Source organism: Lissotriton helveticus, chromosome 3_1, assembly GCF_964261635.1.
Source record: "Lissotriton helveticus chromosome 3_1, aLisHel1.1, whole genome shotgun sequence".
Classification (NCBI taxonomy): Eukaryota; Metazoa; Chordata; class Amphibia; order Caudata; family Salamandridae; genus Lissotriton; species Lissotriton helveticus.
The window spans coordinates 1555573886-1555599810 of NC_136061.1; the positions used below are offsets into that span (position 1 = coordinate 1555573886).

At 48.1% G+C, this 25925-nt stretch overlaps 1 protein-coding gene across 1 annotated transcript in view; it reads right to left on the bottom strand.

Annotated features, from left to right (window-relative positions):
- The window catches only part of PPP2R1B (protein phosphatase 2 scaffold subunit Abeta), a 128105-nt gene that overhangs the window by 17595 nt on the left and 84585 nt on the right, over nucleotides 1-25925 (bottom strand). Inside the window, exon 11 of the mRNA XM_078682310.1 lies at nucleotides 3972-4032. Coding sequence (XP_078538436.1) covers nucleotides 3972-4032 — 61 coding nt within the window. The remainder of the gene's footprint in view (nucleotides 1-3971; nucleotides 4033-25925) is intronic.

Consider the following 25925-nt stretch of genomic DNA (forward strand, 5'->3'; position numbering starts at 1 on the left):
AATTCAGGTTTGTTTTGCATTTAGCTTCAGATGATTGATAGTTAACCAGCATAATGATACTTTTAAGGCCTCATTCATTAACTTGATGTCTTCCAGAGACGCGACCTTGATGTAGATCGGAGTGTCGTCCGCGTACATGTGATAGGATATGTTTGCGTCTCGGAGAATTTCTGTAAGGGATTCGACATACAGGTTGAAAGGTGTAGATCCTTGAGGGACTAATTGAATTCGGGCATGATGGGGATAGTGACTGGTTGACCAGGAATCTTTGTGTTCTATTCTGAAGGAAGGATTCAAAGCATTTCAGCACATTTTCAGATCGTCCCATCCTGCCATGAAGCCTGGCTAGTCATTTTTCATGAATTACCGTGTCAAATGAAGATGACAGGTCAAGAAGGACTACTAGACATGTTCGATTGTGATCTAGGGCCTTTAGCGCATCATCTACTATATGTAGGATCGCAGTTTCCATACTGTGGCCTGTTCTGAATCCCGATTGGCAGTCGTCCAGCAGCTTGAAATTGGCGATGTGATGGCTCAGTTGATTTTGCACTTATTTCTCAATTATTTTACAAGTAATGGAATATTGGTTACTGGGAGAAAGTGGTTTGGTTGTGCCGGGTCCGCTGTAGGTTTTTAGATGGGGATGACTTGACCTGTTTAGGCATTATGGAAGGATCCCTTGAGATAGTGAGGCATTTATTATTTTTGTCCATATCGAGACGACGTTATGGTCGATTCTTTAGGAATTTGTAAGGCAAGTAATAGACCCGGCGTTGTAGGGAGGGAGCAAAACACCAAAATGGTCGAGGGGAGGCTCAGTGCCACTTGCAGGCGTGAAAACCTCATGGCCACTGTCTATTGTGAGCTTGGCTTTACAGGGAATGCTGGACAACAATTATGGCCTGCTTTTGTTGATTGCATGTCCTTTGCCTACATCCCATAGCAAATATGGTACAACCAGTAAAAGATGCGTGTTCGGAGTGAAGGTTGAAATGTGTTCACGAACGTCAGTTCATGTGGTAGATTAAAAGAAAACTAAAACTGCATCACCACAGTTGGCTGACAATCCGACAATTAGAGGGGAAAAAATAATCTAAACAAGACTATGGGCAGCAGGAGGGAAGTATCAAACTACACCCTATGACATGGGAGAGGTACATGGCAAGCAGGCAGGAGGAAGAGAGCAGGAGGAGAGTCTGAAGAAGCTTTTAAAGAATGGAGATGCGCTTCATACGTCTACTTTGTTTGGCTCATTTATTTTAGTGCTCTGAATCTACCAAAGTGCTTTGCAAGGGCACAAACAGCCCATAAATTCAGAGAATGTCAAGTTTCATACAGACCGGTGCATGCGTTGCTTGGCAACCCTTACAGCAGCCCATCCTTGGAAGGTGGTGGCTTGGATTAACCAGCTCAGTGTCAACACTTGACATCACATAATCCAGCTTATTTTGGTAGTCTAATAAATAAGGGTTGTGTGAAATGCCATCAGTCCATGTAATAGGCAGGCCCGTCAACTCCTTCGCTGCCTGCTGATGGTAAATGTATCCAGAGGGAAAATCATTTCTTAAATTCTTGCATAATATTTCTCTGTGCTGTGGTTAATGATGCTTGCAGAAACAACTCCCAGCTGCTGAGTTCAGATCCAGTGGCTAATCACTCCAGATCACACTTGCACTGCTATACCCTGTGGTGAACAGATGATCAGTATGCCGCTGCCTGTGCCTTCTATTGGCCTAGCTAAGACCAGTTACTGGGAGACAGGACCTCTAAAGAGCAGGAGCTGTGCCTACCATCGTTAGAGATGGGTGGGTCAACAGCCTGCACAAAGCTCGGAAAGTGCTTCAATGTAGATTTATAAAATACTTTGAATATATGGAAACTGACATTAATACAGCACATTATGGCACGGCACTGAGAGGTACTTGTTAAAAGTAATTGTTTTTAAACGTTTTAAAAAGTGCAAAGAGCCCTTGTTAGTGGGAGGTTCAGGAGGAGAGAATGTGGCACTGGGACAGAGCAGCCGAATATGGAGCTGGGAAACCGGGTTCAAGACATGGCACACCATCCTGTGATCTTGGGAAAATCACTTAATCCACCTGTTCCTACAAAAACAAACGTTTCCTTGGGTAAAGTAACTGGCGCTCACGTAAAGCTCTCCAATACATTCAGGTAGTGTTCGAGCTATATAGCGCTGCATTAAAAAGAAAAACTACAGGACGGAGCGAGTTAACTGAAAACACGAGCACTGTATAGAGTGCTCCAAAAAGAAAAAACGTAGTTATTAAAAATGGGATCAGTAGATGTTTACAAGCGCTTAGTCCATGCTAAGGGGGTGGGCAAACACAAGAGAAGCATGACACATTAATGCCATAGACAAACTGGGACAAAGGATTTGTGAGAGACGATGGAGCAAGCAAATGGAAAGCCTGTGGGCAAGCTGTAGCCCACAGATGAAACATTACAAATCTCTTCAATACAGCTCATGTGCGGTCTAGCGGATACCTAAAAACAGCACTTTTGGGAGCCTACACTTACCGTTCGACACAAGATCACTCATGCCCCCCTCGAGGACACTATGAGGACACTTTCAGATAAAAAAAGAGCCTTATAGCACAAGGGATTTGCAAAGTGCAGCTGGTTTACATGTGTCTACACACTTTCAAGGTTTTGGAAATCTTAGTTTCAATAACAAAAGAAGATAGAGTGCTGCCCAACAAGTATACACCCTAGTATCTGCAGGGCCATAGGTTTAGGGGTTGCTATTTTGCTCACCCATGATTTACTTAGATTTGAGGCAAATAGCAAAACCACACTACAATCCATCTTTGCCTTAGTCGATGCAAGATCCCCAAGTCAAACGAGGCACTAAGTTGATGGCCAGAACCTAGCAGATTAGCACTGAAAAGGGAAACAATGTTTGGAAGCCAGCATTGGCCACACTGGGGTAAATATGGCAATAAGGCTCAAACAAGAGTTTTGTCAATTAGAGCTGCATGGAAAGGAGATGCACTGTCCAGAGCGAGGCAGACCTATGGATATGGCTACAATTAAATGAATCCTGTGCGGAATTACAAGACTGTACAACGCTATAACAAGCACTGAAGAGATTTGTAACATGCTGTAGGTTGGGTCATCTTTATTTATGTCACACCTTGAAACTCATGCATAATGGGACCTTTTTAAGGAAGTCTTTTTAATGTGCAATGGAGGATTTTAGATGCAAGGATACTAGCGGTAGGTTGCAGGATTTGGCCGCAATTACTGAGTGTTTGATTGCCAAATGTGGCAGGTTGTGATTTAGCACCTCCAACAGGGCAAGGTAAGCAGAACACAGAGCAAGGCTAAAGTAGCGTAGAGAACAGAGTATGAAGACTAAATTCAGAGGCAAAGTCTGGGTTTGTTTCATAAGCTGTCCTGCGTCCAACTGCCTGGAAACTAAACAGCACTTGATAGAAAATGCAGGGCACAGAAGACTGGACTAACTTGCTCACAATGAGAGAGATCCAAAATGGGCTGCCTTGTGCATTTTGCACTAACAGTATTCTCTTAAAAACAAAGTAAAGCAGGAATGCAGGTAGGTAAAATTACAATCATTTCTTCAGTGGTTAAAATCATTTAAATGGATGTTTTGAACTGCAGAATTCACATAAGCACATAGCATAAGACTCCATATTTGGGTATGCCAAGAAGTCGCTTGCATGCAGCATAGCAATATTAACATTTTACACAGATGTAGCATGTGGCAAAAAAATTAAAATATTTGGGTGGCTTAGGGAATTTACAACCAGGGTCCATACAAAACCCAACTGGGCAAAGCTGGCAAATGCATATTATCTGATCTATTTTAATATGTGCCCATGTGTGGATGAATGGTCACTAGAATGGAACTCGGAAACCCATTAATGTGCTAAACTAGTTGATTGCAGAGTCTAGATAAAGTCAGTTGTTTCGCTGAATTCATAACTTACCATGATCCACAAGCCACGCCATACACAATGTATTCAGCTTTTCATCAAAAAACTCGACCCCCTAAAACCACAAGAGATGTTGATTAGTGTTTTAGAACATTAAGGTATGTTATTTGCAGCTATATAGCAAAACCATAAGATCTAGACAAACAAGGATTAGCAACATACTTCATTATGGGATCTGACATTACTTTATAGAGGAGTCAGAGCATACTGAAGAATAAGTTAATTACCTTTGGTAACTCGCTCTGCTAGAGACTCAAACTAACAGCAAATTCCTCACAATTGGAATACTCACCCAGGCATCATACTGGATTCGGAAAATCTTCAGCAGGACCTACCTCTCCATAAACCGAGACTGTACGCCAATCAAGTCCTGCACCAGATATGACGTACAAACGGCTATACAGGTACCACCCATGCACACTCAAGTCAGTTGCTTTTTTAATACTTCTACACCCACAGACATGGAGTCAAATAGATTGGTCATGACCAGGTTCCTAAATTGGGATTTGTTTGAAGGGGGGTGTAGGGGGCTAGGCCATGTAACAGGGGGTGGTGAGTGGGTCATTGAGGAATCAGTTAGATAGACTCTCCACCAGTAAAACTTATAAAAAGTAAGCAACTTGATCTTCTACTAGAGATTCCCAACTGCAGATTCCTTAGCTTTTGAATAGATACCCAAGCAATACTCATAAGAAATGCGTTACTTACCTGTAACTGCAGTTATCCAGTATTAGTGTCTTTCATAGATTCACATGCCTGAATCATTCCCAGTCGTCGAGACGGGAGCCTCCGGTATATAAAAAAGTAATGTCCTAGAGACATACATAGAAAAGAATAGGCCTAAGGGTCTCACCTTAGTAGCCTATCCACGTCCTTTTGCAGGAAGGACCAAACAGAGCAGGCCCCAAGGGTCCCACCTTGGTGGCCTATCTGGGTCCTTTTGTAAAAAGGACCAAATAAAGAAAAACAGCCAATCAGCTACTACCTCCTTCTAGAACCTTCCTGCCAGGAGGCAAAGTCTCTCAGATTTTCGTACGCACCAAGCTAGTTAGGCGTAAACTCATTAGAGAGAAAGGTGAGCCCTGCCAGGGGAGGCGGGAGGGTGCATGTGAATCTATGAAAGACACTAATACTGGATAACTGCAGTTACAGGTAAGTAACGCATTTCTTATCCAGTATTTGGGTGTCTTTCATAGATTCACATGCCTGAATCAGAGTAGCGAGCAATACATTATGCACATTCTGTATGGAACATCAGGTATGAGTATGTAGATAATACATATCACGTGACTATAAAGCACAAAACGCAATGGCATATAAATACAGTAAGAGAATGTGCATACCAGTAAAGGATGGAGGGATGTAGGAAGGCTCACCTCACTGGAATAGATGGCGAAGCACTGCTCGGCCCACTGCTGCATCCTTCATCAGCTCAGTATCCAGGCAGTAGTGCCTGGTGAAGGTGTGCGGGGACTTCCAGGTCGCCGCTCTGCAGATGTCCAGTATCGGCACTCCGGCGAACAGCGCCGCAGACGTGGACATGGCTCTTGTCGAATGAGCTTTGGCTCGTGAGTCTAAAGGCCGTCCGGCCTTGTCGTGACAAAACGTGATCGCAGAAGAGATCCATCTTGAGATACTCTGCTTTGTCAGGGGCATGCCTAGCCGTGGTCTACTAAAGGCAATAAAGAGTTGGGATGACTTCCGGAAGTGTTGTGTCTTATCGATGTAGAATTTAAGACATCTCTTCAGATCTAGTGAATGCAGTGTTCTCTCGGCTGCAGTGGTAGGATTTGGGAAGAATGATCTAAGCACCACTGGTTCGTTAAGGTGGAAGTCCGAGGGGACTTTTGGAATGAAACGAGGGTTAGTCCGCAGAATGACGGTCTACCCTGAATTGCAGAAAGGGATCTTGGATGGAGAGAGCCTGCAACTCACTGACCCTTCTGGCAGAGGTTAACGCCAGGAGGAGGGCCGTTTTCCAAGAGAGAAACTTGATCTACGCCTTATGGATGGGTTCGAAGGGATGCTTCATTAGCTGATGAAGAACCACGTTGAGGTGCCACGATGGTGGAATTGGTCGTGGTAAGGACCTGAATAGGCCTTTTAGGAATTGTTTGATGAGTCTGTCCGCCCACAGAGATGGGCCCGTAGCCGTCCTTGTGAACCTTGAAATCGCCGCTAGATGCACTTTGATGGATGCATGTGCAAGGCCTGATTGCGCAAGATGCAATAAGTATGGCAGCAGCTGCTGTGGAGTGGCGTGGAAGGGGTGCAAGCCATTATCCACACACCAGGAACAGAATCGCTTCCATTTTAGTGAGTAGGTTTTGTTAGTGCTGTCAGCTCTAGCTTTCGCAAGGACATCTCTGCACTCCTGCGGGATGTTCAGGTGGCTGAATTCGCGGTATTCAGGAGCCAGGCTGACAACTGCAGAGAGCTCAGATTCGGGTGGAGGACCTGCCCTTGGGACATCGTGATCAGGGCCGGAAACTGCTGCAGGCGAAGAGGGGGCCGGGCAGAGAGGCGATGAAGCTCCGTGAACCAGTGCTGCCTCAGCCAGGATGGAGCAATCAGGATCAGAGTGCAGGGTTCTGATTTCATCTTCCTGAGAACCCTGGGTATCAGTGGGAATGGCGGAAAGGCGTACGCAAATACGTTGCGCCATGCGATGGAAAATGCATTCCCGAGGGTTCCTGAGTGGTGATGCCTGCTTGCGAAGCTTGGGCATTTGGCGTTCTCCCTGGTGGCAAAGAGGTCTATTTTCGGGGTGCCCCACTCCTCGAAGATACGGTCCAGCACCTCCATGTCCAGTTCCCATTCGTGGGAAGGAGATCTCTCCCTGCTCAGTGCGTCCGCCAAGACGTTGTCCTTGCCCGGGACATACTCCGCTTTCAACGTTATTCCATGTTCCACAAGCCAGTTCCAGACTCTTTGCGATTCTCGAGATAACGAGATCGAACGTGTCCCCCCTGTTTGTTCAGGTAGTGCATGGTCGTGGTGTTGTCCGTCCTGACGAGCACTGGGGAGTTTCGAATGCGTGGTAGAAACGCCTGTAGAGCCAGGAAGACCGCTCTTAACTCCAACAGATTGATATGGAGCTTGGTTTCCTGTGTCGTCCATTTGCCGTTGATCTGGAGTTCCTGGAGGACTGCTCCCCAAACTTCCAGGGATGCGTCCGTAGTTATTACGTGTGGTTCTGCAGGGAGCAGGAACGGCAGACCCCATGACAGATGGTTGAGTGATGTCCACCATTGTAAGTGGTTGATAATGGGTCGAGTGACTCGTATGCGGTCCTCGAAAGAACCTGTGGCTTGTGTCCATTCCTTTGTCAGTTCCTCTTGGAGTGGACGCATTTTCAGGCGGCAGTGGGGAATGAGCAGTATGCATGAAGACATCATGCCGAGGAGGGACTTGAACGTGCGGACCGGAAGGGTCTTCCGCGAAGCCACTGCCTTGGCCAAGGAGATGAGTTTGACCTCTCTCTCCTGAGAGGGGAAAGCTTTGACACGCTCCGTGTCCAGGAGTCGCTCCAAGGAACGTGATGACCTTGGTGGGTTCCAGAGTCGACGTTTCGGTGTTGAGGGTCAGTCCCAGGCGGTGGAAAATATCCAGACAGGCGCTGGAGGATGAGGCTGCGGCGACCGCTGTTGGTGCCTTTACCAACCAGTCGTCCAGGTATGGAAACACCTGGTGGCCTTGCTGACGAAGGAATGCTGCCACCGGTGATAGGCATTTGGTAAATATCCTCGGGGCAGATTTGAGGCCAAATGGAAGGACACGAAATTGGTAGTGTTGTCCTGCCACCGCAAACCTGAGGAACTTCCTGTGCCGTTTGAGAATAGGTATATGGTAGTAGGTGTCCTGAAGGTCTAAGGACGTCATGTAGTCCCCTTTCTCCAGAAGACCAAGGATTTCTTGCAGAGTCACCATACGGAACGATTGTTTCTTTAGGAACACGTTGAGTGCCCTAAGGTCCAGGATTGGCCACCACTTCTTTCCTTTTTTGTGGATTAGGAAGAAGTGAGAGTAGAAGCCTGGTCCCTTGCGGGCCCGTGGAACTCTCTATCGCTCCCTTCTTTAGCATGGAAGCTATTTCCTGAAGAAGTACCCGTAGGTGCCTGTGGGATCGTTGGCAAGGTGGTGTCGTTGGGGGGATTGAGGTGAATTCTAGGGAATGTCCAAATCGAATGAGTTGGAGTACCCACCGATCAGTCGTTATAGTTTGCCAATTTTTTAGGAAGTATGTTAGCTTTCCTCCAAGTCGTAAAGAATGTAGTGGTGGAGGGGCTAGCCGGGGAGACAAGTCATTGTCTGTTGCCAGCAGGTCGTTTTTGGCCCTTTCCTCGGTAATTGGATTTGCCGTAGGAAGACAAGCGTCCCTGTTGTGGTTGCCGCTGTTGAAATTGCGGTTTGGACTGTGAATATGAGTAGGAAGACCGATTTTGATAGGAACCTCTGTACGCAGGTTGGCCTCTTCCCCTGTTGCCACGAAAGGACTGGGTCCGGAATTGTAGAGTACCCAGAGCCTTGGCGGTGTCCGTGTCCTTTTTAATGGTGGTGAGGGCCGCGTCGATCTGTTCACCAAAGAGGTGCTGGCCATCGTAAGGCATATCTAATATCCTGGTTTGCACCTCCTGGTGGAAAGTGGTGGCCTTGAGCCAACCCTGACGTCTCAGGACTGCAGCCCCTGCCAGTTGCCGAAAACCAGTCATGGCGGCGTCAATGGCACAGTCGATGAGCTCTGAAGCAGAGGTCTGGCCTTCTAAGAGAAGTGAATGTGCTTCCTCTCTGAGATCTTCCGGCAGATTCGAAAGATAGGGCGCAATGTCCGCCCAGAGTTGGCGATTGTAACGGCCCAGTAGAGCAATTGAATTAGCCACTTTCACCGTCATGGCCGACGTGGTAGTGAAGCGTTTGCCAACGGCATCCAGTTTCCTGCCCTCCTTGTCAGGTGGCGTCGACAGAGGCGAGGCTGGATTTCGTGAGTTCTGTGCCGCTTGAGTCACCACGGAATCTGCTTTGGGGTGACCTGTCAGGCATGCTGGTGCCGATGAGGTTGCCTTGTATTTTTTATCAAGCCTGGGCACTACCACCTGTATAGAAGCAGGAGTTTGCATGAGTTGTTTGCCCTGCTTCCATATAAAGTCAATGATTGGGATTGACCTTGTGGACTTCTTAGTGGGCTCCTTGAAATCGTAAAGGAAGCATTCAGTTTCCTGAGTTTCCATGGACATATGGAACCTCTTGGCAGCCCGCTCAATGATGTTGTGGAATCCACCGATGTCTGCGGGTGGAGACTCCGAGGTCTGTGGATCCGGAGAGGCTGGAGAATGTGCCACATAGTCCTGGTCTGCATCCGGGTCCGACTGGTCGTCATCGACTTCACCTTCCTCCTGTTCCCTCTCCTCTTCATCAGATGAGGGAGCGTCCTGAATTGGTACCTGTGCCTTTTCAATGACCAGGGGAGCTGGCTTATGGCGAGATGAAGGAGCTGGCGCCTGTGCAGCTGGAAGTGCAGGCGTAGAGGGTTTCTCCGGGAACCTTTCCTTATAATCCTTTATGAGGAATTGTAGGTCTGAGACGATGGATGTGGGGAGACACACCATAGGAGTAACCTGTGTCTGGGATGGAGGTTGAACCGGTTGTTGTACAAGGTCTTCCTCCTCTTCCGGCTCCTCGTCTGTGGTTTGGCACTTCAGTACCAGGTCTGATGGACTAGTAGCTTGCGTAAAGGAGTCCTCGTCCGACTCCTGACCTTGCAATAGACAGGCCGGAGGTAGTTGTTGTACCCTACTGGGCGACGTCTGAAGTGGCGTAATAGGCCGTTTCGTAATTTTGACCGTGACATGGCTCACTTGCGGTGGAAAGGCATCCATGGCGTGTGATAAGAGTGCAGACTCCTTCCATGGTCCTGTAGACGTCGACGCTGGAGTCGACAGCGCCGTGGCAGGTATTTTCGCCGACAGTAATTTACTCGTCGTCGACGGTGGTTGCGACGACAGTGTCTTCATCGATGTCATTTTCGTCGACGGCAAGGTCTCTGCCGTCGACGGCTTTCCCACCGTCGACGGGATGTTCCTCGCCGACGAGGTAGACTTCGTCGACGGCGTTGTTTTCGTCCACGGTGTCTGAGACGATGGTCTCGTCGTCAACGACGACATCTTAGTCGTCGATGGAGTGACCGGGATGGTCGACGGCGTAGGTCTACTCGCCGACGATGAAGGCGTCGTCGAGGAGGAAGCCGACGATGCCGTCGTCGTCGACACTGTCGTCGTCGAGACAGTTTTCTGCGCTGAATGAACCAGGCGCTGTCGTCGTCGTCGGGACCAGCGGCTGCTTCCTGGGGACAGGAAGGTCCTTGCCAGACACAGATGTCTTGCCCTCTGAGGACTTCATAGTCTTCATAGGAGGGGTGTCTGTGGGGCTAGGGGAAGCAACCCTTGGCCTCTTCAAGGAAAAATGCGAAGCTCCAGACACTCTCTCACCTTCCGACACCAAGTCATCTGTCTTGGTCTTGAGTCTGTTGAGCCATAGTAGTAGTCTTTCTCGGTCCTTGAGGGTCTTGTTCGAGAAGGTCCGACATATTTTGCAGTCCTTTGCCTGATGGTGAGGGTAGAGGCAATATAAACATGTTTCATGCTTATCCTCTATATGAAGTCTTTTTTTGCTGCAGGAGGAACAGGCCCGGAAAAGACCTTTCTTCTGGCTATCAGACATAACTATAGAAGACAAATAAATTCGTTTGCGAAGAAAAAGAGAAATTCCTGAGGAGAACTCAGGTGGAGACTCCCTAGCACAACGTGCGGTAGAAAATCTTAGAGACTTGGGCTCCTGGCAGGAAGGTTCTAGAAGGAGGTAGTAGCCGATTGGCTGTTTTTCTTTATTTGGTCCTTTTTACAAAAGGACCCATAGGCCACCAAGGTGGGACCCTTGGGGCCTGCTCTGTTTGGTCCTTCCTGCAAAAGGACGTGGATAGGCTACTAAGGTGAGACCCTTAGGCCTATTCTTTTCTATGTATGTCTCTAGGACATTACTTTTTTATATACCGGAGGCTCCCGTCTCGACGACGGGGAATGATTCAGGCATGTGAATCTATGAAAGACACCCAAATACTGGATAAGTGGTGAGTCCGTTACGTACTCGTGAACGTATGTACTGATGCCCATGTGGCAGCCTGACTAATGTAGAAAACCAGCAACCCACATACCAATGAAGTGGTACCATTCCTGGCTCTGGCAGGCATTACCTTTGGGAGGAAGGCGGTTAGAGTCCACAGAAACAGCTTTACCAGGTAGAACGTGGTGGAAGGCGGCCAACAAAGGATCTGCAACTTGTTCACCCATCGAGCTAATTGTATAGCAATAAGAAAGATTTGTCTGGAGGGTACGAAGTTGGAGAGAACCACTTGGAGAGGCTCAATAGACACACTAGGAATGGGTGGATCACATCTAAGTCCCACAGGATCATAAACCAAGAAAAGGGGGGGGAGGGGAGGTGAGGGGAATCAACTGTTGCAACGTTGAGGAAATGCATCACAACATGTGATTTAAATAAAGATGGCTGGTCCAGCAACTGTAAGACAGCTAAAATAAGATAGGTAAACCTTTAACAGTGCCCAAAGCAAGGCCTTGGTGGGCGAGGAACACCACAAACAGAATTTCTGACAGTTTGGAATGGAGTGGGTTGATCTGTGCCACTGGATTCAAGCTAGCCTGGCTGAAGGGTAATACCCAGAAACCGGTCCCAGGATGCTCGTTTCCGGTCCAGGGTCGACCAGACTTGGCAGTTCGGTCTGGAGCGTTCCCATGAGGCACAGGGTAAAGACTGATTTGCATATGGCTGCGTCTAAACTGGCGTGGCATGGTGAGCAAAAGAACAATGGATTTAACCCAGATCTCTTGACTGGGGGTGCATGTAGGATTTAATCAGCATTCCGTCCATAATTTGTTTGCGTAGCATTGATCTGTTTAGCAGCACACCAGGCCACGGCCTCTCCTAATAGCAGGCGTATAAAGATTTGGTTGAGGTAGGCCTGGCTGCCAAGATGATATTCATGACTTTGGGAGGAAGGTGGAAAGCTCTCCACTGTCAAACACAAGGAGATGATGGATGGAGTGCTGAAACTTTTCAGAGCCTCACCCAGAGTCACAGATCTGGGTTGAATCCATCATCGTTATTTAACTCACTTCGCCACCCCAGTTCAGACATCTATATGCAAATCAGTCATGACCCTGTGCCTCATGGGAACAGTCAAGCCCGAACTGTCACAGCCTGAAACCGGTCCCAGGATACTTGTTTCATGACCAGGAAAGACAGGACAACAGCCCTTATCAGCCAGGCTAGCTTGAATCCAGTGGCAAAGTGAGCAAGTGAACCACATCTGGGCATACCATGCCAACTTAGGGAGAACAAAGTAAACAATAGGTGATGATCGATGGAGCGCAGAAACGTTCACCCTCGCTTCCTCCTGTGGTTGTGGCGTTAGGTTAAAAGCACTATTCTATAGCTGGACATTTGTTTAGGCAATGTTTCATTACAGACAAATCCACTCAATCTCCATTTATGGAAGTGTAGATTGTGCAGGTTTGGGTGCAGGACCCTGCCCTGGTCTGAATGGAGATCTACGCAAGAGGCTACCTCATTGGTGGACAAATACTCCATGCCCAATCTGGGGCCACTAGGGCGACTTAAACCTTATCAGTCCTGATCTTCAACAAGCAAAAGTGCTGAATTGGAGAGTTTGACAGTGGTGAAAAGATCATAATTGGAGGAAACCATCCTGCTCCATCTCCAGATGTAATTGATATTTATGATCTGCAAAATGTTGACGACTTAAGTCTGCTCTGGCGTTCAGGGACCCAGCCAGGCTATGGGTCAGCAGAAAAATGTGATGGTCTAGCCATGTCCAAAGATGCAAAGCCTCCTGGCACAGGTTCCACAATACCACCTCACCCTGCTTGTTGCAGTACCACATGGCGGTAGTGTTGTTCGCGAGTACCGGCACCAGCTGGTGGAGGGCAAGATGGTTTTCAACACCAAGAATATGGGTCTCAGCTTTATATGGTTGATATTGAGCCAAACCTCCCTACGATAACCAGTTGCCTGTGATCTTATTCTCCTCTAGACTGCCTCTTCAACCTAGAAATGATCAGTCGATAACCCAGTGAGCTCTGGGTTGGGTAAGGAAAGGGGTCTGTTGCTGACAATCATGGTCCTGCAGATCTTCTGCAGTCTCCTCCAAACACTGGAACAAACTGGAAAGATCTCTTGTGCTGTGCCCACTGGTACTTTAGATGTCACTGCAGAGCGAGCATATGGCTTCTGGCGGGCTTAACTAGCAGGATGCAGTCCCAGCATCCTCAAAGAGTCATCATTGCAGAGATACAGAACAAAGGCTGAAACATCAGGATCATAGCCCAAATGTCCTGCACACCCTTCTCCGGAAGATAGGTGCAAAACTGCACCATGACCAGAAGAACTTATAAGAGCATCTGTGAAGGAGTCCGGTATGACTGCGGCACATTGATCGTAAACCCTCAAGTAGGTCAGGCAGTTTGCCATACTCTGGGGGTGGCTGTCGACTGCTTGTGAATAACCCACTATACAACACCCAGCTGTAGAGGTGAGGGGAAGACTTGAACCACTCTACCTCTGCTGATGTACTGCTGGCCAAACACCCGAGGGGCACTAGTTACCCCAAAATGGAGCACAGCAAACTGAAAATGCTTGTGGCCTACTGTGACCCCTATGGACCTGCAGGATGGGTATGTGGAACTAAGCGTCCCACAGGTCCAGCGATCTCATCCATTTTCTAAGGTAGACGGTAGACAAAACCTGGGCCAGGTTGAGCACCTTGAATTTGTCCTTTTGTGGGAAGGCATTGAGCCGGCCAGGGTGTGAAATAGGACCCAGCCCTTTGTACTTTCGAGACCAGAAAGTAGCATGAATAGCAACCACAACCAACTTCTGCCTCTGGCACCCTCTCTATGGCTCCTTTGGCCAAAATAGCCTGCACTTTCTGCTTTAAGAGTAACATACGGTCCTCAATCATCCAGTCTGATTGTCTGGAGATGGTGGCAGGTGCACAATAGCAGATAATGTCTGACCTTACCTCAGATAGAGTGGCTGTGTGATGTTAAGGGCAGTCTAAAGAGGCTTGGCAGGAGGAGGTGAAGCAGATGGGGGGCAGAAGACTTGGATACACACTTTCCCCGTTGCACTCCTTTGTGGGTACAGCAGCCACGAAAAATCAGGAGTAACTGCTGTACCTGCTGGCAATGCTAGAAGCACCCTCCAAAGCAACAGAGGAGGCGAAACTGCAGGTGCGGAGGAGCAGAGACACCACCAGTGAGCACACTGTGTCCCTGCTATCCTTGAAGCGCTGTAGGACAGTGTTTTATCCCTGAAAATACAGGACCAGCTGGTCTATCCAGGAGGCTAGCTTTGAGGTCTCCCGAAAAGCGAGTGCAAAGCAAGCAGGCATGCCTGTGAAGGGCTACCGTGGTATCCAGCCTTCAGCAAGTGGTGAATTTGGAAGCATTGCAGCCATCCTGCACGACGTGCAAAAGGATGGCAATGGAAGTCTTCCAGTACCACAGGCTGTGCCTCTGCTACTAAGAGGCAATTGGCATTTACAGAGCGAAGGCTAGAGCTGTAGATGAAAAGGCCCATTCTCAAAGTTTCAATCTCTTGGATTCCTCTTGAGGGACCTGGCGTAGGAGGGAAGTAATGGGAAACTAGTTTAAAGGTATCCTGTTGGCAACCGATTTTACCACAGGCCTCTATGGCACAGGGTGGTCTTTAAGGAAATCCGGATCACCCTGGCAGGTCGATGGTGTCTGGCAATCTTGTGATTAACAGGAAGGCCTCAGCAAGGTTTGGTCCAGGTTCCCAGTAGCATGTCGGTGTAAATATCATTAAACAGATGAGGCTGAGAGCATGTTTGGCCAGGCTAAAGTACCTCCGTCAAAATGTTAGTCTTAAATTCCCAAGTAGGAATTTGTCGGAAGGTCGAAAACCTCCACCGCTCTTCGCAAAACCATGGCAAAGGAGGCTCTATCTTCAGTGGCAGAGCCTAGGTGAGAAACTAGTCCAGTACACATGAGGCACCTAGACCACTGGAATCCTGGAGGTCCTCATCCCAATTTCCTCTCAACAATTGTCTTAATAAGACAAGGAGTAGCTCCGGGTCCACATCTGTTCACACAGAAATGAAGTTGCCAGCGCATGTCTCATACAGGGCAGAACGAGGTAGACTCCAGAGTCGCTGGGGCCACTTGTCAGCACACAGGGGCACTGCTGCAGATTTTCCAGCTCCAGTCTGACACCTGACAGAGTATTCAAAAGGTGAGCAATCTGCAGTTAGAAGTCATTCAGAAAAGCAGGCATACCACCACCAAGGATTTGCATTCTGCTGCAGAACGCCTATTGTCATCTTGTTAGCCTAGCAAACAAAACATTGGCCATGGTTGGTAATGTACCTTTTCAGAAGTTAAAAAGAAAATGTGTAAGCTAATTGAAAATAAATAAACATATATCAAAACAAAACCCTTTCAGGCTTCGAGTGACGCATTAATTATGCAAAAAAGAAGCAGAGAAATCTGGGTAGTTCCCAAGTTTAGGTGGAAAGCAGCTCCTGTATAGAGCACCCTCAAAGCCAGTGAGACACTAAATGTGGTCACCTGAAGTGTCTGCTTTTCTACCAAAGTCTTTAAGCATAAGATTAGCACAGTGCCATCCACACCGAGATGGAACGGGACAAAGTCTTTTACCATTTTTACAGCATAGGATTAGCACAGTGCTATCCATGCCGAGCTGTGAAATGGCCAAAACCTTTTTACCATAATTTATGTGCCAATGTGCCTGAAAGGGTTTTGTTTTTACTTATATTGGGTGCTCCCTTGTGTCTGGACAAAGCTATAGGCCCTTGACTTTGCCTGGTGGCGCTTTCCTGCTTTTGAATGACAAAATTATATGGTAGATACAATCCATCTAGCGACGGTCTAGTTAGATACTGGGAAACCTTTTCTGATGGCCCCCCCATAAGCCAGAAATAATCGATCTGCTCGATGTATTTGATGGGTCCTGTGTAAGTAAAATTTTAGAAATTGTTTGCAGAACAAGCTCTACATTCTCTAGACGTCAATCGTTTGAGGATTCAGGAAGAATGTTCGCAGAACACTGATTCGTTCAGGTGCAAGTCTGAGGGCACCTCAGGGATAAACTTCGAATTGGTTTGCAGTATTACACGTTGTGACTTGAATTATAGGAGAGGTTCTTTAATGGTAAAGGCGTGAATTTCACATATCCATTTGGAAGACGAGAGCCACTAGAAGAGCAGTTTTCCAGGTAAGATACTTCAATTCTGCCTTGTGAATGGGCTCAAATGGTATTTTCATGAGCTGACCTAATACCAGATTCAGGCACCACAATGGTGGAGGTTCTTATTGGAGGGAAAGTCCTGAATAGGCCCTGGAGAAACTTCTTTACAATTCAAATAGACCAAAGAGAAGGTCTATTACTGGATCGTCTAAACCAGGAAATTGCTTCCAGGTGTACTTTTAAGGACAAACTAGTCAAGCCATACCTTGCCACATGGAGCAGATGGAATATGCTACTTACCAGTATGCATCTGTTCTTGGCATGTAGGGCTGCTGACATTTATATCTATGCATAGATCGCCGCCTAGTGTTGGGTCCGGATGATTGCACATTGTTGTCCTGGAAGAGTCTTCGAAGTATCACGAGATAGGTGGCTCCTCCCCTGGACTACAGTGCGCATGGGCATCCCCTCCATGCTCAGATTGTTTTTCGCCATTGTGGCTGAGATGGAGTGGGATATAGAAAGTGATGACCATGCATGAGAATAAGTGAATTAATTCTGAGTGCTACAGCTGCGACAGGCACCGGGGAGGAGGGAGGGCGATATAAATGTCAGCAGCCCTACATGCCAAGAACAGATGCATACTGGTAAGTAGCATATTCCGTTCGAGGCATGTGGGCTGCTGAATTTATATCTATGCATAGAATAAATAGTAGTACCCTCCTTAGCGGCGGTTGCCCGTGCCAGCTGCAGCAGTCTGAAAGAGTTCTGAGAACAGCCTGACCTACAGCAGCTTGCTGTTTTGAGTGCACATCCACGCAGTAGTGTTTGGTGAATGTGTGTATGGTGGTCCATGTGGCTGCTCTACATATGTCCTCTAGAGGAATGTTACCTAGGAAAGCCATGGATGCCCCCAACTTGCGCGTGGAATGCGCTCTTGGGGGAATGGTTAATGTGCGTTTAGCCTTTAGATAACAGATTTGGATGCACTTAACAATCCATCTGGCTATACCTGATTTAGAGATTGGGTTGCCCTTGTGTTGTGGAGAGAAGGCAACGAACAGTTGTTTTCCTGAAATCTTTAGTCCGGTCGATGTAATACAGGAGAGCTCGTTTAACATCTAGTGTGTGTAGTGCTCTGTCAGCTACTGAATCAGGATTTGGGAAGAATACAGGTAGTTCAATAGTTTGGTTAACGTGGAACTGTGACACTACCTTGGGCATAAATTTAGGGTTGGTGCGCAGCACAAATCTATTAGCATGAATTTGGATGAAAGGCTCCTGAAGAGTAAGGGCTTGCAGCTCGCTAACTCGTCGTAGCGACGTAATTGCCACCAGAAAAGCCACCTTCCATGTGAGAAATTGTACCTCACAAGAGTGAAGAGGTTCAAATGGTGGGCCCATGAGCCTGGTGAGGACTATGTTGAGGTTCCAGACAGGCGAAGGCGGGTGTCTTGGAGGAATGACCCGTTTCAGTCCCTCCATAAAAGCTTTAACGGCTGGCACCCTGAAAAGGGATAGGTGCTGTCTATTTTGAAGATAAGCCGCCATTGCAGCTAAATGTATCCTGATGGAACTATATGCTAGATTACACTTGTATAGGTGCAGCAAGTAACTTATGATGTTGTGTGGAAGCATCAAGAGGATGTATGTTATTATTGGAGCAATAGATAACAAAACGTTTCCATTTTGCCGCATAGCAGGCCCTGGTGGTAGGACGCCTAGCCTCCTTTATGATGTCCATGCAGTCAGGAGGCAGGTTGAGGTAGCCAAACTCTATGACCTCAGGAGCCATATTGCAAGGCTCAACTGCTGTGGATCTGGGTGCTGAATGTCTCCATGGCTCTGCGTGAGGAGACTGGGAGTGAGTCGTAGGCGTTGGTGTGGAACCACGGCAAGTTCTAGGAACGTGGTGTACCACGCCTGCCGTGCCCACGTTGGAGCAACCAGGATGAGCGTCATGGAGTGTTGCCTCAGTTTGCGTGCCACCAGCGGTATGAGTGGTGCTGGAGGAAAGGCTTACGCAAACCTGTTCGACCAGTTCATCCATATCGCATTGCCCTGAGACTGCGGGTGTGGGAACCTGGCGGCGAAGGTGCGGCATTTTGAATTTTCGTGAGTGGCGAATAGGTCGATCTCTGGATGACCCCACTGCTGGAAATATGGTCGGAGCACCGAGGGATGTATCTCCCACTCGTGCATCTGATGGCTGTGTCTGCTGAGCAGGTCCGCTATCAGGTTGTCCCTGCCTGGGAGGTGTTCCGCCATGAGAAACATGTTTCTCTGAATGTCCCACTTCCACATGCACTGTGACAATTGTGGAGAGTGTGTTCCCCCCTGTTTCTGGATGTAATACATCACAGTCATGTTGTCCGTCCGGATCAGCACGACTTTGTTGCAGAGATGCAACTTGAATGCCTTCATTGCCATGAGGATCGCCATTAGTTCTAGTAGGTTGATGTGCATCTTCTGCTGTTGCGGTGACCATAGTCCCTGCACTGTATAATGGAGGACATGCGTTCCCCAGCCCTGGAGAGATGTGTCCGTTGTCAGCACTATCTGTGGTACAGGCTCTTGGAACAGTCGTCCCTTGCAAAGGTTTTGTGTGTTCCACCAATGCAGAGAGTTGTATGTACGACCGGTCACCAACACTAGGTCTTTCAGTTGTCCGTGAGCCTGGTTCCACTGGCATGCCAAGCATTCTTGAAGCGGTCGCATGTGTAGCCTCGCGTGCGGGACTATAAAGATGCAAGAGGCCATCATGCCTATTAGTTGCATGAACATCTGCGCTGGGAGTGAGTGTTGTGGCTTGAATTTTCTAATCAACACGTGCATGCTGTTGACCCTCGCTGAGTTTGGCTGCGCCGTGGCAGCGAGCGTGTTTATTTCCGCGCCTAGGTACTGTTGTACATGTGCGGGCTGAAGGTGGGACTTTTGGTAATGGAGCGAAAATCCTAGACTGTGCAGGAGGTGGATTGTGCGTGACATGTGGTTGGCACACTGCTGGGCCGACTTTGCTTGTACCAGCCAGTCGTCTAGATACGGGTAGACATGGATGTGTTGTCTCCGAAGGTGCGCGGCCACAGTCGCTAAGCACTTCGTGAACACTCTGGGGGCTGTAGTGACCCCGAAAGGCAAGACCTTGAACTGGTAATGCTGGTTGTTAATGGTGAACCTGAGATATTTCCTGTGACTGGGGTGAATGGGAATGTGGAAGTAGGCATCCTTTAGATCTAGGGTGGCTAGGAAATCTCCTTGACTGAGCAACGGGAGAACCTGCTGTAACGTTAGCATGTGAAAGTGTTCTGATAGGATGTATAGGTTTAGAGGTCTCAGGTCGAGAATGGGCCTGAGAGACCCGTCCTTTTTGGGGACTAAGTACAGTGAATACACCCCTTTTCCCGGTTCTAAAGGCACGAGTTCTATGGCCCCTTTTTGCAGCATGGACATGACTTCCTGCTGCAATAAGTGCATGTGCACGTCGGACATAGGACGGTGCCTTCGGGGTATGTTGGGTGGAGTGGAGGTTAGTTCTAGACAGTAACCGTGTTGTATAAGTTGTCTCACCCACCTGTCCGTGGTAATGCTTTCCCAGACTGGCAGGAACTGTTGGAGTCTCCCCCGACGGGTGTTACATGGTCGGGGGCAGTGACAAGGCGTCACTGCTTGTTAGCGGCGGAGGATCTGGCATTATTATTTCGACGTCCTCTGCCCTTGGTGCTGTTTCCACGGTATCCACCCCTATTGTTCTTGTTATAGGTGGTTTGTGTGCCACTTTTGGTGTACTGTGCTTGTTGTGACGCCGGTCCTCTAGAAGCTCCCCTGTTACCGGAGCGACAAAAGGAACCGCCCCTGAACTGCTGAGACTGCAGAGCTCCCATGGATTTCGCAGTTTGTGTCCTTTTTAATCTTCACAAGAGTGGTGTCTACCTCAGGACCTAACAGGAAGTCAGGGTTTACTGGCTGATTGAGTAGTGTAGTTTGAATTTCAGCCTTAAAGCCAGAGATACGGAGCCGGGCATGCCTCCGGAGCATAATGCTAGTGTTTATGGCTCTTGCTGCTGTGTCGGCTGCGTCTAACACGCACTTAATGGACGCGTTGGAGATCAACTTCCCCTCCTGTATAAGCATTTCTGCTCCCTCCTTATAAGTATCAGGCAGGTGTTGCATGAGCTGCTCTAATGTGTCATAGTGTGCCCTGTCATATCTTGCTAACAGGGCTTGGGTATTGGAGATCCTCCAAATATTAGCAGCTTGAGCTGCCACACGTTTCCCAGAGGCTTCTAAGATCTTTGATTCTTTGTCTGGAGGAGGAGCATCACCCGTTGTCTGGGAGTTCGTTCTTTTGCGAGCATTAGCCACCACTAAGGAGTCCAGCTGGAGTTGGCCCTTGATGTAGGTAGGGTCCACGGGCGCAGGCCGGTACTTTTTTCAATTCTTGGGTTCACCACCCTTGCTTTAGTGGGCTCTTTAAGAAAGTCACTGGCATGTTTGAGCACACCTTTGAGCATAGGCAGAGTTTTCATAGACCTTTCTGATGTGGAGAATGTATCAAAAAGAAAGTCTCCCTCCACGGGGTCAGCGTGCATATCCAAGTCATGGTTAAGTGCCGCCCTGTCAATTAGTGCGTGGAAAGCAGCAGTATCTTCAGTAGGCGAAGTCTTGATAGCAAATGAAAGAGTATCAGGAGTGGCGTGTGGGTCAGGGTCCACAGAATCGGGTCAGGGTCCACAGAATCAGCCCAGGGCTGGGACTCATCTGGATCAGCATCCATGGTATAATTGAACTGGTCCTCATGGTCTCCTCCTCCATATCCTCATTGACATTTGTGGGAGAGTAGGTATAGCCCTGGTCATATGATGGAATGGGCTCAAAAAGAACAGGAGAGGTAGAAGAGTCCCTCTTTTTCTTCAGAGGTATTCTATAATATTCCATAGGCGCGTCAGGCCTGATTTTACGCTGGTAAACAGTGAGTCTACCTGATGCGAAGTCGATGTAGAGTTTCGACTGGTTGTCGTGGGACGGTGGCTGGAATACAACGTCTTCCGACCGAGGCGGAGTGGTCGCGGCACCCGACGTCTACTTGGTAGAGTCGTCAGTCTGAGTCTGTTGAACAGTTTTAGGCCGCGCCGTCGGGGGTAGTCCGAACTTTATCGGCGACGGACCGACTGATTTCGATGGACGCGGTTTCTTCGACTCTACCGACTTCGAGGGTTCAGCGCTTTTGAGGCTGTGAGTCGATTCGAGCCGTTGTCGCTTCGCAGGAACGCCTTTGTGCAGCGACGTGGCAGGGTGTTTCGATCCGACTTTCGGCTTCGGCTTCGGGTCGAAGGCCTTGACCAACATCGGCTCCTTCAACTTCGGATCGATGGACCGCTGGGCCTCGAGTCCTTTGGAAGAGTCACCATCTTTGGAGCCGGAAGTCGACGGGAGCGTGACGCGCTTCACAGTAAACACAGGCGTAGTCGATCCGATCTTCGGCTCGACGCCCCCTTTCGACCCCAAGGGGTCAAGTGCACGCTTTGACTTGAAAGATTCCGAAGTCTTCGAGCCGATGGTTGATTTAACCAGTGTCGGTTTCGATTTTGTATCCTTTGGTTTCGCTTTCGATATCTCCACCGAGTGGGGCCTATCGACCGATGGCTCTTTGGAAATGTTCTTAGTCGGGCCTGGAAGCGGGACTAAAGAACGGTGTTGAAGATCTTGGCTAAGGCCTTCCGGCGATGCCTCGACCTGAGCCGTGGAAGAGTCTTTATGTGTTTCTGCAACTGCGGTTGGGCTTAGCTCTTCACCTGAGTCGTCGTCGACGGCTCCGGTAGGTTGTACGTCGTCCCCTACCTCGACGATGTCTTCAACATGGCCGTAGAGTTCTTCCTCGTCCTCGTTGTTGGTGGAGTCGGGCTCCGAAGCGGGATCAGAGTGCTACGGATCCTCTTCTTGAATAGTTTCTTCGTCGTCACCACCGAAGATGTTTTCTGGGTCTTGTGCCGATTCTCGCGTCGACTGTCGTGCAGCACGTCGAAGACGGAGAGTCTTCTTTGATCTGAATTTAAACAGGCCATGCAGCTGGCCTCGTCGTGGTCCGGTGAGAGACATTTGTTGCACACCGGGTGTACGTCGATGTGGGGCTATTTCGAGTTGCAGACGGGGCAGCGCTTGAACGGACTCAGTTCCATCATCGATGGGCCTGTGGCGTCGAAAGGCGAAAGTCTTCCGACGTGGAGTTCAAAGAACTGGAAGGTAAAAGGCACCGAACGAAAGACAATACCGACGCCCCTAAGGCCTTTTGGCCTCGAAAAAAGCAACTCGTATAATTTCCGAACGGGAGTCAAGAAGTACATCCAAACCCAATGGCGGAAAAAAACAATCTGAGCATGGAGGGGATGCCCATGCGCACTGTAGTCCAGGGGAGGAGCCACCTATCTCGTGATACTTCGAAGAGTCTTCTAGGACAACAATGTGCAATCATCCGGACCCAACACTAGGCGGCGATCTACGCATAGATAAAAATTCAGCAGCCCACATGCCTCGAACATGGAAGGTTTTGCTCTGGTGATGAGAGAGTGGACTTTAGAGTCCGCACACCAAAGGCAGACGCGTTTTCACTTGAGTTCATGAGTTCTGTTCAATGTGTCTGCTCTTGCAATGATTACTCTGTAGTCGGGTTAGAATGTCCATCATGGAGAACTCATTGAACCCTGGAGCCCAGGAGCCAGACCGGTAAGGGTAGTGATGTTGGGTTGGGATGACGTAGTTGGCCCTGGTTCATGGTCAACATTGGTATTGGTTTGAGCCGGACATGGGGTTGTTTCGAGAGGAGCAGGCGCTCTGTAAATAAGAACAGTCTGGGCCAGCAGGGAGCTATGAGGAGAGGTCTGCAAGACTCCATTTTGTTGAGCACCCTTGCAATCAACAGGATGGTGGTGGGAGTGTAAGCATAAATTACTGACAATCATCGAAAACGCATTCCACCCACGATCCCCGTTTGGGATGCCAACTTGTTAAGACTGGGCATTTTTTGTTCTCCTTTGTAGCAAAAAGAGACAGGTTTGCCTTGCCCCACCGGTGGAAGAGTGTCCAGAAGGAATATGCTACTTACCAGTATGCATCTGTTCTTGGCATAAAGGGCTGCAGAGTGGTACATTTATGAATAGATCGCCATCTGGTGTTGGGCTCGGATGATTGCACTTTGTTTTTCTTCTGGAGAAGTCTTTGTCGTCATAGATGACTCCTCCTCTCGGTGTTAGTGCGCATGGGCATCGGCTCCATCCTTAGATTGTTTTGCCATAGTAGGGTTAGATGGAGTAGTGTAGTATAGTACATAAAGATATGCCCATGTAAGTGTATCTAAATAAGATAATGTTGGGACAGACACAGGTTTCCGGGGAGGCAGGGAGGGCATGTACCACTCTGCAGCCCTCTATGCCAAGAACAGATGCATACTGGTAAGTAGCATATTCCGTTCGAGGCATATGGGCTGCAGATGGTACATTTATGAATAGATTGTAAAGCAGTTACCTCCCTAGCGGTGGTCACCAGTGTCTGTCGCAACTGTTTGAAATAGAGTTTTTAATACAGCTTGGCCCACTCTGGCTTGTTGTGCAGCCTGTACATCAACACAGTAGTGCTTTGTGAATGTATGTGGTGTAGACCAAGTTGCTGCTCTACATATGTCATCTAGGGGAATGTTCCCTAAGAATGCCATAGATGCTCCTAGTTTTCGTGTAGAATGAGCTCTAGGAGGAACAGTTAATGTTCTCTTTGCTTTAATGTAACATATTTGTATACATTTTACAATCCATCTTGCGATGCCTGCTTTAGAGATAGGATTGCCCTTATGTGTTGGGGAAAATGCTACAAATAGTTTAGTTTTCCTGAAGTTTTGTGTTCTTTCTATGTAGTACAAAATGGCTCTTTTGACATCTAGTGTATGTAGAGCCCTTTCTGCCACCGTCTGTGGCTTTGGAAAGAAGACTGGTAGTTCCACTGGCTGATTGATGTGGAATGCTGAAATTACTTTAGGCAAGAACTTTGGGTTTGTTCTAAGAACCACTTTATTCTGGTGTAACTGTAGGAATGGTTCTTGTATTGTCAATGCCTGTAATTCACTTACTCTCCTGAGTGAGGTAATGGCTATAAGGAAAGTCACCTTCCATGTAAGGAATTGTATTTCGCACCTATGCATAGGTTCGAAGGGTGGCCCCATTAGTCTGGTGAGTACTACGTTGAGGTTCCAGACTGGGGAAGGTGGTAATCTTGGTGGAATGACTCTTTTAAGGCCTTCCATGAATGCTTTTATTGCTGGTACTCTGAACAGTGATATGTGCTGTCTGTTCTGTAGGTACGCTGCTATAGCTGCTAGATGTACTCTGATAGATGAAAACGCTAGATTACATTGCTGTAAGTGTAATAAGTAGCAAATAATCTCCCTTGTTGATACGTCCAGAGGGTTGATATTGTTATTAGTACAGTGTATAGCAAACCTCTTCCACTTAGCTGCATAGCATGCTCTGGTGGTTGGACGTCTCGCTTGTTTAATTATCTCCATGCAATTTGGGGGTAGATCCAAGTACCCAAATTCTAGGATTTCAGGAGCCAGATCGCTAAGTTCAATTGAATTGGATCTGGGTGCATTATTTCTCCATGGTTCTGTGTAAGGTGCATGGGTAGAATTCGTAGCTTTTGATGTGGTACTTGTGAGAGTTGCAGGAGCGTGGTGAACAACGGCTGTCTTGCCCACGTGGGTGCTACTAGTATCATGGTCATTGAATGTTGTTGCAGTTTCCTGACCACTAATGGGATTAGTGGGAGAGGGGGAAAAGCGTATGCAAATTTGTTGGACCAATTTATCCATAACGCATTGCCCTGCGACAGGTGATGTGGGTACCTGGACGCGAAGCTTTGGCATTTTGCGTTCTGATGAGTGGCAAAGAGGTCTATCTCTGGTTGTCCCCATCTTTGGAAGAATGGCTGCAGTATTTGGTGGTGCAGTTCCCATTCGTGTATTTGTTCCGACTGTCTGCTTAAGATGTCTGCTATCTGGTTTTGGACTCCTGGTAGGTGTTCGGCTAACAGATAGATGTTTTGAGGAATGGCCCATCTCCAAATTTCCTGTGCTAGCCTGGATAGTTGGAGAGAGTGCGTCCCCCCCTGTTTTTGAATATAATACATTGCTGTCATGTTGTCTGTTCTGATCAGGACTGCTTTGTTGGTAACATGTATTTGGAAGGCTTTCAATGCTAGAAACACTGCTAGTAGTTCTAGATTGATGTGCAGTCTTCTTTCCTGCACACTCCACCTTCCTTGTACTGTGTATTTGTCCATATGTGCTCCCCATCCGGTGAGCGATGCGTCCGCTGTTATTGTCACCTGTGGAATTGGTTCTAGGAACGACCGCCCCTTGGCAATGTTTGTTGTGTTCCACCACTTCAGAGAGCGGTGTGTGCGGTCGTCTACCAACACCAGATCTGTAATCTGCCCTTGAGCCTGATTCCGCTGTGTCGCTAAGCATTCTTGTAGCGGACGCATTTGTAGTTTGGCATATGGTATTAGCAGTATGCAGGATGACATCATCCCTAATAGCTGCATGAACACTCTTGCTGGTAGTGAGTGTTGTGGCTGAAATCT